The sequence below is a fragment of the Macrotis lagotis genome, chromosome 8 (assembly GCF_037893015.1).
Source record: "Macrotis lagotis isolate mMagLag1 chromosome 8, bilby.v1.9.chrom.fasta, whole genome shotgun sequence".
Classification (NCBI taxonomy): Eukaryota; Metazoa; Chordata; class Mammalia; order Peramelemorphia; family Peramelidae; genus Macrotis; species Macrotis lagotis.
The window spans coordinates 14,922,250-14,939,429 of NC_133665.1; the positions used below are offsets into that span (position 1 = coordinate 14,922,250).

Consider the following 17,180-nt stretch of genomic DNA (forward strand, 5'->3'; position numbering starts at 1 on the left):
GGGGGTTTTTCTAAAGCTAATTAGTTTGTTCTCCCCAATTTCAGTTACCAGTAATTAGCATCTGAAATTCTTTTAATCAGTTGGCATCAGTTACCTGTTAACAAAGAAGCACTTCTGAGGGACTAGAGCAAAAAGAGAAGCATAGATATTTCCCCTCACCAGCCAGCAGCATATTTTCCTTTATCCTACCACAGCCCCTGGGGATAGTGGACTTAGCAGTTTCTATAGAACATCCTTCTTATCAAGTTCATTTTTAAATATGGCATAGCTGATGGACAGCTGATCCCTTGCTTGTAGAATCCAACATCTTAGCTGTTGAGTCATTTTCTTCCTGGATCAGGACACAGTTGTTCTTCTGCGTGCTAGCTGTTTGGGCACAGCTGTTCTTAAATTTTGCCATCAATTGCAGTTCTTGGTCCTCTTTTAGCTTTTCCGACCTTTTGAAGGTTCGTAAAGTCATAGCCTAGTCGGTTCCATCTGCAATATTCCTTCACTTGAGGAAAGAATAGGCAGTAGTAGGACCACATGTTTAGGATTTTATGTCAACAGGGGGTGGGGGGGTAGGCAGAATAGGTCACTTGTGCCAATTCTTTTCCCCACCTTTACAGTAATCCTTGGTTTCTCACTTGAATGCAGCCAGACAAGAAGGTATAGAAATTTATTGTTTGCTAGACATTTTAATTTGATTATGAGAACCTAAATCATTTTATAAATATGATTTTCTTCTCTTATTTCATTTTACCAGAGAGAAAATAGAGGATTTGATACAAAATGAAGAAAACAAGAACTTGGATTTAGAACCATGCACAGGGTTGGTTGTTAGCTATGTAACATTCTGTTCTTTTTTTGGGGAAAAATATTATGTGAAATGACTCTGAGTCTGCTTTGATTAAATGTACTCTTCAAACAATCTCTTTACCATAGAATGTTGTACAGTCTGAAGACTAATGTTAGCCTGATGGAGTAAACATAAATTGTTTATTGAGACACTAAATGAATACTTTATCTTTCTGTGGTCAAGCTTCTTACTTTAGGGTGCATTGATTCTTGTTGATCCTAAAGTTGTGCTATGCCTTCATGTTTATGTGGTACTTAAAGAACTCCTAAGAGAAGGAATGATTATAGTGAGAAAATAATTTAGAATCAAAAGCCCTAGGTGCAAATAATATTTACTTTACTTCTGTCACCTCAACCAAGGTGCTTCATCTATATGACCTTTGCTTTCCTAATCTGTAAAAGGAGTATGGGGTATTAGATGAACTTTAAAGTCCTTTTCTGTTCTATGATAGATACTTAGCAGAAATTAGTTTGTAGTATCTTTTAAATACCTTCAACTTCATTAGCATGAAAATAACGATATTTTCTAAGAAGTTGGAAACCCAGAGGTTTTGATAGTTGGTATTTTTTAAATAACCTCTTAAATGAGTATTGATGCTTCTTGTACAGCCTAGGTGCTCTATATACAAAAGCCAAAAGGAACATTTTAGATAGATGAGCTTCTTAAAAATATTTATTTATTTATTTTCCCCCATTCTTGTTTCCCTCCCCTCACCTCCCACAGAAGGCAGTCTGTTAGTCTTTCCATTGTTTCCATGGTATCCGTTGCTCTAAGTTGGATGTGATGATAGAGAAATCATACTCTTAAGGAAAAAAAATAAAGCATTAAGAGATAGCAAAATTGCATAATAAGATAATGTGTTTTTTTTTAATTAAAGGTAACAGTCTTTGGTCTTTGTTCAAACTCCACAATTCTTTCTCTGGATACAGATGGTATTCTCCATCACAGATATCCCCAAATTATGCCTGATTGTTGCACTGATGGAATGAGCAAGTCCATTAAGGTTGATCATCAACCCCATGTTGCTGCTAGGGTGTACAATGTTCTGGTTCTGCTCATCTCACTCAGCATCAGTTCATGCAAATCCTTCCAGATTTCCCTGAATTCCCATCCCTCCTGGTTTCTAATAGAAAAATAGTGTTCCATCACATACATATACCACAGTTTTTTAAGCCATTCCCTAATTAATGGACATTTACTCAATTTCTAATTCTTTGCCACCACAAACAGGGCTCCTATGAATATTTTTGTACAAGTGATGTTTTTACCCTTTTTCATGATCTCTTCAGGGTATAGACCCAGTAGTGGTATTGCTGGATCAAAGGGTATGCACATTTTTGTTGCCCTTTGTGCATAGTTCCAGACTGCTCTCCAGAAAGGTTGCATGAGTTCACAGCTCCACAAACAATGTATTAGTGTCCCAGATTTGTCACATCCTTTCCAACATTGATCTTTGTCCTTTCTGGTCATATTGGCCAGGCTGAGAGGTGTCAGGTGGTATCTCAGAGAAGCTTTGATTTGTATTTCTCTAAAAAGTAATGATTTAGAGCAATTTTTCATATGACCATGCATCATTTTGATTTCCTCTAGATGAGGATTTTTTAAATTGATATTTTAGTTTTCCAATTATATATTATGAATCTTTTTCAACATTCATTCATATGCATATTGTTAAGTTACATAATTTCCTTCCACCCTCCCCTCCCCTCCCCTCCCCTCAATGGCAAACCCTCAGTCAGGTGAATATTGTACATACACAATTTGTGTTTAACGTGTTTACAGATTAGTCATTATCGGTGTGAGGAATTAGAATTAAGGGAAAAGACAGAAAACCGTGAGATAGGAAAGAAAGACTTAAGAGAAATTTTTAAAAAGTGGATATAATGTTCATTTAGATTCTGTAGAGTTTTTAGTTTTGTTTTGCGTTGTTTTTCTTCCTCTGGGTGTGGATAGCATTGTCCATAGCTTATCTCCTAGGGTTGTCCTAGCTCTCTGAAGGCTCTCCTCAAGGCTGATGATGAGAATTTTTTTTTAAAGTTACAGAAATATTTTCCCTAACTGCTATGCGATCAGTTAATTTTCTTAGAATGTTCTGCATATAGTAATTTTCATATTGCTTTTGTAGGTTTCAGAGGAAACTAATTTATCAGACTTTGAGCTGGAAGTAAGTGTTTATATTGTAGTAACATTCCATGATATCTCTTGGGGTGGTACCCAAGTTTTAGAGATTCTATATACACTTTCTTAACTTTAGGATTAATTTTGAATTTGTGCTTCTAGTACAAAGGAATTGCTCCCATGCAGTAATTTGAAGGGTATGGGCTAGAAATAAAGATTGCATCTGAAGTTATACTACTGGTTTTTTTTGGGGTTTTTTTTGCAAGGCAAATGGGGTTAAGTGGCTTGCCCAAGGCCACACAGCTAGGTAATTATTAAGTGTCTGAGACCGGATTTGAACCCAGGTCCTCCTGACTCCAAGGCTGGTGCTTTATCCACTGTGCCACCTAGCCACCCCAATATACTTCTGTTTTTTAAACTAGTGTATACATGCTCTTTTTAAATTAGTTTGTATCTATGTCAAGCAATAGTTTTCTGGAGGAAAATCTTGATTGAAAATTAAAATCTGTTAAAATGTTTGTTGAGGGACAGCTGGGTGGTGTAGTGGATAGCACACTGGCCCTGGAGTCAGGAGGACCTGAGTTCAAATGTGGCCTCAGACACTTAATAGTTACTACCTAGCTGTGTGGCCTTGGGCAAGTCACTTAACCCCATTGCCTTTCAAAAGAATTTAAATGTTTGCTGGTTTTTAAAAATCATTGTTTTCAGTTTTGAAAACTAAAATGTTATCATTTGTGCCACTGTACAATTTTAGAGCTTGGTACTTGGAGTATATAACAACATAATTAAGTTGCACAGTGTATTTAGGTCTCAGACGAATGTATTTTCTGCAGACAAAACTAATTGAAAGATAAAGATTATGTAGTGATTTCTATTTGTCTGTAATTTTTTTTGTAGTTTGGGTTTTCTTTGAACACGATAAAGCTGTAATAATATCTTGATTTAGGAAGAGTAGGGACATTATCCAGTTTGCTTGACCTACTTCCTTGTTTAGTTATTCTTGAAGCTAATAGACAGTTCCAGTTATACTGACAAAAAATATTTTGCCAGAATAAAATATAGCTGTCATTTCTTAAACTTTTCCCAAAACAGAAAAAATTGTTAAATTCCTTTATGTCAGTGTTCTTTGTTGAAAGCTTCAAATCAAATAGGATCTGATAGATTTTAATAGTAAGAACAAGTAAGGAAAATGGTTTTTCTTCTATGCTTGATATCAAGTTTTTACTGTATTGGGAAGTTGAAAATTGCCAGTGTTAGAAAATACAAAATCTTCCTCACTGTATATGTTTCTGCATGATGAATAGCGCAGGATGAAATAGAATTCTTTTTTAATTTAGGAAGATTCTTAGGTATTTTGCATTTTATTCAGGAATACTAGTGAGAAAGTATAGCTAAAACTTTCATTAGACATTTTTTCAGTGCAAGTAAAATTTTATTTTTTCTCTAGTGTTTCATAATTCCATTTGGTTGAAATATAGATGCACATTTAGTACTGTCATGTTAAATATGGGGTTTTAATTGTTTGCTATGTACTCATTTACTAATAATGTATTTTACTTTTTTTTAGATATCCCAAAGGCATACACGTTGAGACTTTAGAAACAGAGAAGGTAATCCAAAAAATGAACCAAGATTATTATCTAATATATACTGAAGTCATATAATAATAAATTGATACTCAGTATCCACCAAATGCATCAAAACTGTGTCTTAGCCTAGGTTTTGTCATTGAAAGCCACTTGACAAAGTCTTGTGCAGTATTACTGTTTTGTTTTTTTAGGGTTTTCTTGGCAAGGCAAACGGGGTTAAGTGGCTTGCCCAAGGCCACACAGCTAGGTAGTAACTATTAAGTGTCTGAGACCGGATTTGAACCCAGGTACTCCTGACTCCAGGGCTGGTGCTTTATCCCTTATGCCACGCCACCTAGCCGCCATTGTAGTTGGTTGAGAATTGTTTGAATGACCAAGGAAGGGAAGACTTTAGTGGATTGTGCTAAAAGCTTCATTCCCTTGATGTATATATTTTTTTCTTTCACTGGAATTGGAGGCATAAACAAAACTGTTCATAAAATTTGTAGGCGATAGGGTGGAATGGTTTTTCTCTTGGATGACAAAATGTAATTTGAAGGTTTTGAGAGATGTGAATGATCAGCTGAAATAAAATGTAAGATTTCAGGGAATCATCTTCACAAGTACAAGGTGACAGAAGGTAAGGGAAGTGAAGACTGCAAGAAGATATTATTGAGATAATGTATGTCATATATTTGGATAGACCTTGAAGCTCATGTTATTGCTATTATATAGCTGTTATATTTTAACCAGCACCTACTGTACTGTAGATAATAGATAAAAAATGTGTTATATGAATGACTCTTTAAAAAGAAATTAGAGATTTTAGTGGGCTCTAAATTCAATATTAGTCAGCAGTATATTGTGACCATAAAAAAAAAGCTAATGCTCTCTCAGGCTACATTAATAGCCTAAATCAAGGCTAAATGAGTGGCTATAAGAGGGGTTGTGATAAGACTGATTATACATCTAGCAAATTGCACTGGGTTCTGGTGTCACATTTTAGGGAGTATATTGGTAAGCTTAAACATGTTCAAAAGAGGACAATCAAGTAGTAGAACTGCTTAAAACTTTTATCATAGAGGATAGGTTGAAATGATTGGGGGATACTTAGCCTGGAAAATGGAATAATTAAAGAAGTGAGTCTATTTCTTTTTATACATTGTTGTAAGAATGTCATGTGGAGACAAGGACATTGTAGGGCACACTCACTTCAAAATCAGTAGGTGAAAGCTTCAAATCAAATAGGATCTGATAGATTTTAATAGTAAGAACAAGTAAGGAAAATAGGTGTCCCTTCCAACTGTAAGATTCTGTGATTCTAGTCACCAGAATTGGATACATTGTGGGATAAGCATCCTTTAAATAGTGCCTGAAGTATCAAGAATGTTAATGAGAAGTAGTGATTAATTTTAAAGTAACATTTTTTTTTTTTAGCAAGGCAAATGGGGTTAAGTGGCTTGCCCGAGGCCACACAGCTAGGTAATTATTAAGTGTCTGAGACCGGATTTGAACCCAGGTACTCCTGACTCCAGGGCCGGTGCTTTATCCACTGTGCCACCTAGAAGCCCTTAAAGTAACATTTTTGAGAAAGCCTCAAAGTATACGATTAAAACACTTCTTAAAATTTAGTTATTTAAAAAAAAATTAATAAATGGAAAGATGCTTGAGAAGAAGTTGGTATTGTGGAAGAAGGCCTGAATTTAGAGCCAGAGGAGCTGCATTTGAATTGTGCTGCTTCTAATTAGAATTTGTGTGATTTTGGGCATAGTATTTAAGTTTTAGTTTTAACTGTAAAAATGAGAGGGTTATGGGGCGGCTAGGTGGCACAGTGGATAAAGCACCGGCCCTGGAGTCAGGAGTACCTGGGTTCAAATCCGGTCTCAGACACTTAATAATTACCTAGCTGTGTGGCCTCGGGCAAGCCACTTAACCCCATTTGCCTTGCAAAAAAAAAAAAGAGAGGGTTAGATTAGATTACCAGAATTCTTTCTGACTATGGATAAAATGTGTATTATGCAAATTTTTTTTACAAGATTCTGTAAAAAACCTAAAAATGCATAAATTGTCAGAAGAGTGAATATTGGTGAATGTTTAGTTGATGTGGTTTGTCATATCATATGGAATATCAGGTTTTTTCCCCCATAAATAGTCAGAAATAGAAAAAAGAATTTTTTTCAAAGTAGTACTTTTCAGAAACTCAGACAACTGGGGCAGCTAGTTGGTCCAGTGGATAGAGCACTAGTTCTGGAGTCAGGACAACCTGATTTCAAATCTAGTCTCAGACACTTAATAATTACCTAATAAGCAAGTCACTTAACCCCGTTGCCTTGTAAAAAAAATAAAAACTCAGACATCAAATAAAGTAATAACCTAAAATAATTAAATGCAATTAATTTATTAAACATATTGTCTTGTACAAATAATAGCTTTTATCTTTTTTTTTGGCCTGTAATCAATTTATTGTTGAATTTATAAGACTTGGGAAAATATTTGTAATGGAAGTGCTAACCCAAAATTTTAGATGGTAATGTATCACTATAAAATACTTGTAATTGAATTTGACTCAAGCATGACTGCTTTCAATGTGGTTAGTTTTTTTATTTTCTGGATTTAAGTTGCTTCTAGAATATATCATTTGTAAGTTGATGTTTTTTTTTTCAGAAAGAACGATATATTGTTATTAGCAAAGTAGATGAGGAAGAACGTAAAAGGAGAGAACAGCAGAAACATGCTAAGGAACAGGTAAATTGATTTTGTTTTTTTAAAGCTGATAGAAATTTTTAAATCACTATTCTTTTTTGTTAACTAGGTCTATGTCATGTTAATAAGTTAAAAAAACTTTTTTTCAATCCAGGAAAATCTTAACTCATGGGTTGGAAGAAAAAATACATAGTAGAAAATATTAAAGCCTACAAGTAACAGTTTAGGTATAGCCAGCAATAAATCTTGTTCTTGCACAGTTACTAATATGTATTTGACTTCATCTTTGTCCAGTCTGCACAAATTATACAAAGTTGTCCCACAAAAATTGTTCTTAATCATTGTTTAATTTCTGCAAAGCATATTTTCAAACTTGCATATCTCTAATTTGATTTTTCCATATCCACCTATGAATAAGAAAAAGGTGAATCCTTGTTTTGGGATAGGACTAACACTGGATTATCAACTAGTTCTGCATGAGGCTTTTACTCTATGTAGTTGTATTTTAAAAGATAGTCTAATTAGTTATATATATATATATATATATTTATATATACATATATAAAATGTGAATTACATATTTAATGTGAGTCTAGGAGATTTTGGATAAGGCTGCTGCCTGTTTTATATATATATTCTAGAAATTTTATTGGGAAAACAGTTCTGATATTTTAAAAAATACTACTGGAACATCAGTTGAAAGACCACTTTTAACTATTAAGAGGAAAGCATAAGAGAAACTCTATTAAGGGATTTTTGTAAGATGCAAAGATTTTTATACCTAGTGGCAGCCAGTTTTATATTCTGAGCTATTTCTATTTTATTATTGTTGAGTTGTTTCAATTGTGTCTGATTTTTGTGACCCTATTTGGGGTTTTCTTGGAATAGTTGCTTGAGTGGTTTGCTATTTCCTTCTCCACCTCATTTTACAGATGAGAAAACTGAGACAAACAGTGTTAAGTGACATGCCCAAGTCACACAGCTAGTAAGTCAGTATCTGGAACCAGATTTAAATTCGGGAAGATCAGTCTTCCTGACTCCAGAACTGGCACTCCATCTAGCTGTCCTTATTTCTACTTGACATAAATTTTATTAATATTCAGATGTAACTCTTCCTATGCTTGTGTGTAATAGATTTTTATTTGTAAATGGATATTTTTATTCATTTGTTTATTTTTGGTATTTTAATTTTAAGGCAGCTTGTACTGTGGTATTCTGAACTACCCAGGCAAATTACTGTTGTGAATCTGAAGTACTTTTTGCAGTGGTATAGTCGATAGTGTACCTGTCTCTTCTCATCCTGTTTGACTTCACTATGTCTTCCTCTGCTTACATCTTCCAAAGGATGTCCACTATTACAGGGGAGCCTTGTAGTAGCTCTCTTGAAATCACATAAAAACCAGTGGAGATTCTGGGCTGTTCAGCAAATAAATTAGTGACCAAAATTTCCTTTTGAGGATTCTTCACTTCACCAAATTATTCATCAGTTAGTCTATTTAAATAATTTAAATGACCACAGCAATATTTTATAACTTTATTTAAACAAAATTCAAATTAATTTTCATTCACATTGACTGTAAGCTTTTAAAATAGTGACAGGCACATAAGTAATCAGCTTGTTTGATGAATCATTCTCATTGTGTTTTCTGGACAAACACACTCAGATACCATGTGGGACATTCCTTATTCCTGGTATTCCTCCAGCTTTTGTTGAGTCTAGTGTCAATGCGAAATCTGGAGTTCCCATTTCTTTCATGGCAAATTTGCAAATTTCTTTTAGAGGAGCTGGAGGAGCTCACTTGTTAAAGCCTACGCCATGGGTCCTCTTGTGAGTGAGGTTGTTAAACTCTCTAGTCACCACCTCATTGGTGGCATCATTCCACTTCTTTTTTCTCTCCGCCTTTCTTTGTTGGAGCCATCCCGTTGTGGACCGGTCAGAAAGCGATCACAGCTTTTAAAGAATATATTCACGGGACAGCTAGGTGGCGCAGTGGATAAAGCACCGGCCTTGGAGTCAGGAGTACCTGGGTTCAAATCCGGTCTCAAACACTTAATAATTACCTAGCTGTGGGGCCTTGGGCAAGCGACTTAACCCCATTTGCCTTGCAAAAACCTAAGGGGAAAAAAAAAAGAATATATTCATGTCCTCAAAGTTGACATTTCTGACCTGTAGTCTATGATCAGGGATTATACCCCCATTTTCTGCACTTCTTTATCATGTTGCCTTCTTTAGAGGGAGCATACATCTAGGAGATGACTTGAGGGTTGTTATTTGAAATCTGAATTTGTTCCCTAGAGTTGAATCAGCAAGGAATTTTCTTTTTGTTAATCTTTGGTTTCATGATGAATATAATTTGTAGTTTAATTTGCTAATCTTTTCTGATAGTTTAGTTCAGCTCTACAAATATTTAGCACCTATCTGCAAAGTAGTGCAGCTGGGTGGTGCAGTGGATTTAGTTCTAGGCCTGGAGTTAGGAAGACTAATCTTCCTAAAGTCAGCTCTGGTCCTAGACATTTCCAGTTGTGTAATCCAGGCCAATCACTTAACCTTGTTTACCTCAGATTTCTTGTCTATAAAAAGAGCTGTAGAAGGAAATGGCAAACCACTCCAGTGTCTCTGCCAAGAAAACTTCAAATGGGATCACAAAAAAATCCAACATAATTGAGCAACAATTTGCTAGGTATTGCATTAGGTACTGAATATACAAGACTGAATTAAACTATCCTTGGCCTGAAGAAGTTATGTGTTAGTAAGGATGATGGTAGTTATTTAAGATATAATATAATATGTGGTCCTGATAATGCTTTTAAGTTTATGTTGAATTAATTCTTAATTATCTATAAAGAGTTAACTGTGGTATTAAATGATTGGCTGGGAGGAGTTAACTGCTCTTATTATTCTAATACTTGCTGGTTAATACAAGGAATTTTTTTAGACTAGGTATGTCAACTTGAATCAAAGCATAATTTTTCCTGAATAAAAAAAGCAGGAATTAATAAGAATCTTTACTATCAACAGATCACTTTGTATTTGATCTTATTTGTTCAATTTAATTAAATTCTTTACTTTCCTGCAGTACTTTAATTTAATCACCAGGTGGCATATTACTTTTATCAGTCATAAGAGTTTGGAAGGTGGGACAGTTAGAGGGAGGAAGCTTAAGTTAGAAGTTAGACTTGTTAGAAGTCTCCAAGTAATGTTTACCATAACTGGTCAAATTTCAGATATCTTTGTAGAAGTTACAAATGACTAATTTGCCATTGATTATTGATTGTTAGTTTTAGTTACTGAAGGCAAGAATTTCCCAGTTCAGGTGTTAACAATAGTGATTTTTGTATATTGCAAACATACTATAGCCTAAAATGAAATTGGTTCAGAGTTTTTCTGTTTTGAGTAATTTATGAAGCCTTGATGCTTCTCATTTTTTTGTTATATCACGACATTTATTTAAACAAGCCTGATTTTCTTTTGCTTTTTTAATAGGAGGAACTAAATGATGCTGTGGGATTTTCTAGAGTCATTCATGCCATTGCCAATTCTGTAAGTGAACCAGACCATTTCCTCTAGATAACTTTTATTCAATCCTTGAGATTGACATCTCAAAATGACAGTGTTAATAGATTTAAATTTTGATAATTTGGGCTTGATAAATTCAGAAGAAAATTATTAGATAGGTGAACATTTTTAATGAATTTTAGACATCCAAATTGCAAAATTCTTTATTAAAATGGAAACTTGTTTCTGCAGTGATGTTTTTATTGGTTTACTTAAAGAAAATAATTATTGTGGAAGTTGGGGAAGGAAATAAAGAATTTGGCAAAAAGGATATTAGACAGCTCTGTTTTTATTTTTTGGAAAAATAATTTCTTTTATTGCAAGGAATTTAGGAAAATGAGAGGTTATATACTATTAATCTTATATTTTTTGTTTTGCTATAATTGTATTTGGATATTATCTTGGTTAATTTTTCTACTATTTGACGTGTTTTTCAAAATGTTCTGATAATTTAGATGAGTTTTACAGACATTTTCTTTCTCTTTTTCTTTCTATATCTTTTTCTTTCCTCTTCTTCCTCCCTTTTCTTCTTCTATTGATGATGTGTGCCAGACTAGAACAATCAACATTTAGCTATAGATAGATGGCAAAGTACAGTGTATTGCTCTGTGAAGTACTCCATCTAGATTAATTAATGGTGCTTTGTGCCTACATTGCTGGATTAGAATGAATCTTGAGAAAAATTTTCTTTTATATAGCCCCTTGAACTTTGTCACAGGGAGCATATAAGGCAAGGAAAGTTCCTAGAACCTAATTCCCTGAACCTGTTTACCTGGCATAGTATAGTGTCTATGTGGTTTTGTTTTTTTGACACCAATCTTTGAGCTTAGGCATATTCTGAATGACATTTCCTAGACTATGCCCTTACCAATAACATTTCTCAGTAACATTCAATTCAACATATTCATGTGAATGCTCTCTATTTGTACTGTGCTGGGGGTTGGGAAAGATAGAAAAATTAGATGATATATGATGCCCACCCTTATAGAATTTATAGTCTCTTACTATTTTTAATATAGGCTCAGATCCAACTATAAAGTAATGAAATTCCACAATAATATAGTTTCACTGTGTGCCCAAGTAATGTTGCTTTTTATAGAATTCTTTATCATAAGGATAAACCTCTTTCCTTGCATGATGTGGTTAGATTTGACAAAGACATACTAGATTACAGGAGGAAATTAATTTTGTAGGAAAATCAGTATAAATGGACATTCAGCCTTCTTTAGTAAGCTAGGACATCCAAACTAGGATGTCTAACAAAATTGAAATTCTACATTTCTTCTGTCCCACTTCCCCTTTCTTATGTAATTCATGATATTTTACATCTCTCTTAACAGTAGGGCCAGGAACCATTCCATGGGGAAAAGAATCCCAATTTATAATTACTTTAAGTTACCAACACAATTTTAGAAATGTCATTATCATTGTAAAGGTACAGAATACTGTAAAGGTACTATATATAAATAGTATATTAGAAAGGTACCTTATTTGTTAGATTACTAAACAGACAGGGACTAGGGGACATGTGTGATTTGCAGTTTTAATTCAGGAGAACTGTTCATATCATCCAAGTTGTTTTAGGGTGGTTTGTCTCTAAGGCAGATAAAAATATCCTGTCACTCTACTGTATCAATTGATGTCATAGTGATTTTTTTTGAATAGGTCTTCTTTATAAATAGACAAAAAACTCCAATGCTTTGTTTCATTATTTAATCATTAGGTGAATGGAGTAATTGAAAAATTGGGGGAAAATTTCCTTATTTTGGAAAATTATTTAAGAATAAGTTCCACATGACTTTGACATAGATGGTAGTGATGATAACATGTTTTTGTTTTGAATACAATTGAATACTAGATTTTGTTTAGTTTCACTATAGTAAAACTTTTTATTTTTCTGAATTTGCAAATAAGTTTTATAAATAAGAATTCTACGAAGTACATTCAAGATTTTCACACTAGATACTTATTAACCGAGAAGACTCAACTTTTATAAGATTGACATTTTTAAAATTAAACTCTCCAAATTTGGATTATAGAGAATGGCAAGGTGATATCTTGAAAAAAAAGAAACTCAGGATCTTTCGATCCTTTCTTATGATGGCCCTGTCTCCCCAAATTAAAAAAAAAATCAGGGGAGGACAAAGAAAGCATAGACCATTTTAGAAAATAAATTTTATTGTTTACTTTTTTTTAATGTCATCTATATTTCCCAATGAATATATCCCCCATCCTCTCCCAGAGAACCATCCCTTATAAAACATAAATAAAAGAGAGGAGGAAAGGGTAAAAAATTATGTGAAGCCAACCAACATATCCAAAAATCCCTCTAAGGAACATAGAAAATATGCCAAGTGTCTGAAATGGAACCAGAATTGTATTTTTTTGTTCTTTGAAATTAATGTTATATATAGTGTAAAGTAATTCAAAGAAGTTATTTTATAAATCTAACTTTCTTTAGGGCAAACTTGTTATTGGGCATAATATGCTCTTGGATGTCATGCACACAATTCACCAGTTCTACTGCCCATTGCCTGAGGTAAGTGACTTAACCAATCTTTGTTAACAATTCCAGGTATCTCAAAAAGACTCTTCTGTATTGCACACCCAGTTTCTTGCATATTATATGTTCCATAGAAAGGAACTTAGGGAATACAGTGGATCCTTTGCTTTTTCATTAATGAAAACACATGTATCCTATATTAAGTTACCTTAGTGGTGTGACAAGGATGAAGAAGTAGTAGTAATCTTCATTCAGTGTTTTTTTTTTAACCTCTTTTCTGTTGAGAATTGGTTCCTAAACCATAGAGACAGTAGCAGTAAATGATGTTTCAGGAGGTCTTAGAAATCAATCAATCCAATCTTTCTTGTGTTATAGGTCTATTATTGATGAAAAGTTTAGTAACTTTTCTGGCATAATTCCAGGTTATTTTTCCAGAAAGTTTTAGTTAGTTCATAGCTCTAACTGTACATTATTGTGCCTATTTTTCCACAGCTCCTTCTCTCTCCTTTAACATATACAATTATTTGCCAAGTCTTGTCTCTGCTCTTCCTTTTTAGTTCTATATTGGCCACCTCTCTCTTTTCTTTTTTTGGCATGGCGGTCAGGGCTAGGTGACGCTCAGTAACATAGTAGTATGGACTACTTACTTTAAAAAAGTGGATCTCTCTCTTTAAAAAAAATTTAGCTGATACTTTAAAAAATCTTTTCCACATATATTATCCGTTCCCTTATTAAACAAGAGAACAGGAAACACATTTAAGTAAGATCAACCACAAAAATCTTACAAGCACATGTAATCTCTTTACTTGAAGTTGTTTGTCTTCTCCTGGTTTGACTAGTTCTCTTGGCTACTTTATAGTTTGCTAGTTGTTTAAAGACATAAGACTCATTGAATTTCATTGTGCTTTCCCATTAATATCTAGCACATTGCCTTGTACTTCTTATCTGTGATCTCTTTGATAGGATAATTCTTCTATTAGCACACCATTTCATCTATATGTACAGTTTTTGCTTCTCTCTTTTATAAATCAGAATGAAGATTTTCTTTTGTTCTTTTAAATGTGCCCTGGAAATTATTGGAGTACTTCTCTGTTCAACTTTCATCCCTCTTCTGAAAATATAACTAGCCTACCTCATTTTCCTATTATGTGTCTTTGACCATATCATTTATATTATGGATATAGATTTTTTTGTGCACAAATCATTTTTGGTAATATGCTGAAACATTCTTAAACCCTTGATGCATCTTTTCATGGATTTGCAGGTCATGTACAGTTTTAGTTCTTTAGAAATGGAATATTTCATTATTTTTGGTCATATAACATTACAAGGGAGAATATTAATGTTAAAAAGATGGGCTTTTATGAAAACAAGTACTTGGTATCTTTGAAAGTATGGAACATCCTTTTTTTTCCTCGTAGAAAAGAGAAAAACAATTCCCAAAGAAGTCAAATTTAAGATGAACTTTTGGGGAAACAACTTATTATAGTTTCAATAGAATGAGACAAAAATTCATCTAAAGTGTAAATGTTTAAGGCTGCTGTTTGCCAAACAGATGTGTTATTAGTTTTCAGATTAATAGGTGCTTTAACATCTAGAAGATTTTTCTTCTTTACCTAGATGACAGAGAATTGCATAGATTGTCTTCTTCCTCAAAACCAGTGATAATTAAGTTAGCACATGGTTTCATTTTTTAATTGTGATCCAAAATTGAGAGTTGAGCTTGTTCAGAATAGCAATCAGACAAAAAAGATAGTTGAAAATTGTATAGGTCACCATCTTGGTGCTGATAACATCCTTATTCAGATCTTTGGGAATGAAGAATGGGAGAGAGGTACCCTGGAAGATTCTCATTATAATAGTGTGCTCCAGGGTCCCAGGGATGCTGGAACTACAACCTTTTGTTTCCCTGACTGGGCTCTGTGAACAGGGCTGAGGGCCCCAACCATGGTGCAGTTTCTTTTTTTTTTAAGATTTTTCAAGGCAGTGGTGCTAAGTGGCTTGCCCAAAGCCACACAGCTAGGTAATTATTAAGTGTCTGAGGTCAGATTTGAACTCAGGTACTCTGGACTCCAGGGCTGGTGCTCTATCCACTGCACCACCTAGCGGCCCCCATGGTGCAGTTTCTTAAGGGTAATTGAGCTCCCTTTTTTCCTTTCAGTTATTTCTGGAAACTGCTCATTGTCCATCTGCTGTTTCTGTTGCCAGTGCATTGTGACTGATTCATTGGGCTGTCTGTTAACCTATCTTGGACATAGGTTTTTGTTTGGATGAAGGAATTTAATGACTCTTAACTGGCATCAGATTATATACTTAAAGAACACTATACTTTGTAGATTAGGAAGTATTTAAAACAATTAGGTTTGATTCTAACTTTGTTGTATCTCTGAGCAAGTCAATCTACTTGTTTATTTCTTTCTGTCAGATGTTGCTGATTATTTTTCTCCTAACTAAAAGAGAAATCATGAAAATAAAAAAAAATGTCTGAAAGAAAATGAGCTTTCTAGAAGAGTTTTTAAAATTTAGTAATTTCCTGGGCCTCAGGTTTCTCCCTTCTAAAAATGGAAAGAGTAATACTTATAACAATTTATGGTGCAGTGTTTTTTCCTTCCTTTTTTTTTTTTTTTAGATTTTTTTTGCAAGGCAGTGGGGTTAAGTGGCTTGCCCAAGGCCACACAGCTAGGTAATTATTAAGTGTCTGAGACTGGATTTGAACCCAGGTACTCCTAACTCCAGGGCTGGTGCTCTATCCACTGTGTCAACTAGCCGCCCCTGGCACAATGTTTTTTGAGGAAAATATATTGTGACCCTCAAAGTACTATGTTAATTCAGGCTAATAGTATTAACATCCTAGTTATATCCTACTTATTTCAAAGCTGTATATTATGTACTTTCTTTGAGATCCTTGTTAAGGAAACTTTTTTCTAGGAACATTCATAATCTGGTTAGGGAGTAAGAAAACAATAAATGATAATAATGGTTTTAAAGATAAATGAATGTTAGTAACACTTCTTCTGAAGGATATTTCATCTTTTTATTAATTATATAGAAATTCATTTCTCTTTGTTCATTTGCTTTGTGCTTAACCTCATGTCCTTTGCTGGAATATAGCTTGGAGCAGTAGAACACCAAGCAGGAATCTTGGGTCCTGGTACCAGTTATAGCATGAGCTAGCAGTATGACCTTGAACAAGTCAGCCTTTCTGAGCTTCAGTTTTGTAAAACGAAGGGGGAGTATTAGAATGTACATAAACTGGAGCTGTTTGGTTGTCATTTGTAGAGCTCTGTCTTTGCAGTTATAAAATTGTTACTATTTTATTTTCAAGCTACTTTTTCAGTATACTTGTGAAGTTAACTGTAGTCATGGAAAAGCTAGTCAGAATTTCAGGCTTATTTCCTTTGTTAATTATAAAAATGTAATAATTTAATGTTTCTAAAGCTTGAAAAGATATTTAGATATTGTTTGTTTCTAGGAAACAACAATATTGAATAACAGTGTGGTTACAAAAGCTGAGGAATAGTCTAGTATTGTCATTATGCTCACTAATTAGTTCAGAGTTAAAACAGTTTCATTTCAGTTCTAGACTTTCTGATCAAAATCAATATATATTAAATTCCTATTATCTGCCAGGCATTTTGCTAAGTATCAGAGATGCAAAAAGAAGTAAGATATTCTCTGCCCTCCAAAGGGGAAGAAAACACACAAATGAACGTGTGTGTGTGTGTGTGTGTGTTACACACACACACACACACACACACACACACACACACAAGATAAATAGGAAATAACAGGAAAAGCATCAGAATTAAAGGAGATTGGGAAAACCTTGTAAAAGATGGCATTTTAGTTGACACTTAAAGGAAGCCAGGGAAGTCAGGAGAAGAGGTTGAGAAG

At 34.0% G+C, this 17,180-nt stretch overlaps 1 protein-coding gene and 1 pseudogene across 1 annotated transcript in view; one reads left to right on the plus strand and one right to left on the minus strand.

The window, feature by feature from the left end:
* Positions 1 to 17,180, plus strand: part of PARN (poly(A)-specific ribonuclease) — a 200,475-nt gene that overhangs the window by 18,378 nt on the left and 164,917 nt on the right. Inside the window, exons 8-13 of the mRNA XM_074196422.1 lie at positions 746 to 811; positions 2,964 to 3,002; positions 4,524 to 4,566; positions 7,189 to 7,269; positions 10,712 to 10,768; positions 13,245 to 13,322. Coding sequence (XP_074052523.1) covers positions 746 to 811; positions 2,964 to 3,002; positions 4,524 to 4,566; positions 7,189 to 7,269; positions 10,712 to 10,768; positions 13,245 to 13,322 — 364 coding nt within the window. The remainder of the gene's footprint in view (positions 1 to 745; positions 812 to 2,963; positions 3,003 to 4,523; positions 4,567 to 7,188; positions 7,270 to 10,711; positions 10,769 to 13,244; positions 13,323 to 17,180) is intronic.
* On the minus strand, positions 8,782 to 9,146 carry LOC141495272 (large ribosomal subunit protein eL31-like; annotated as a pseudogene).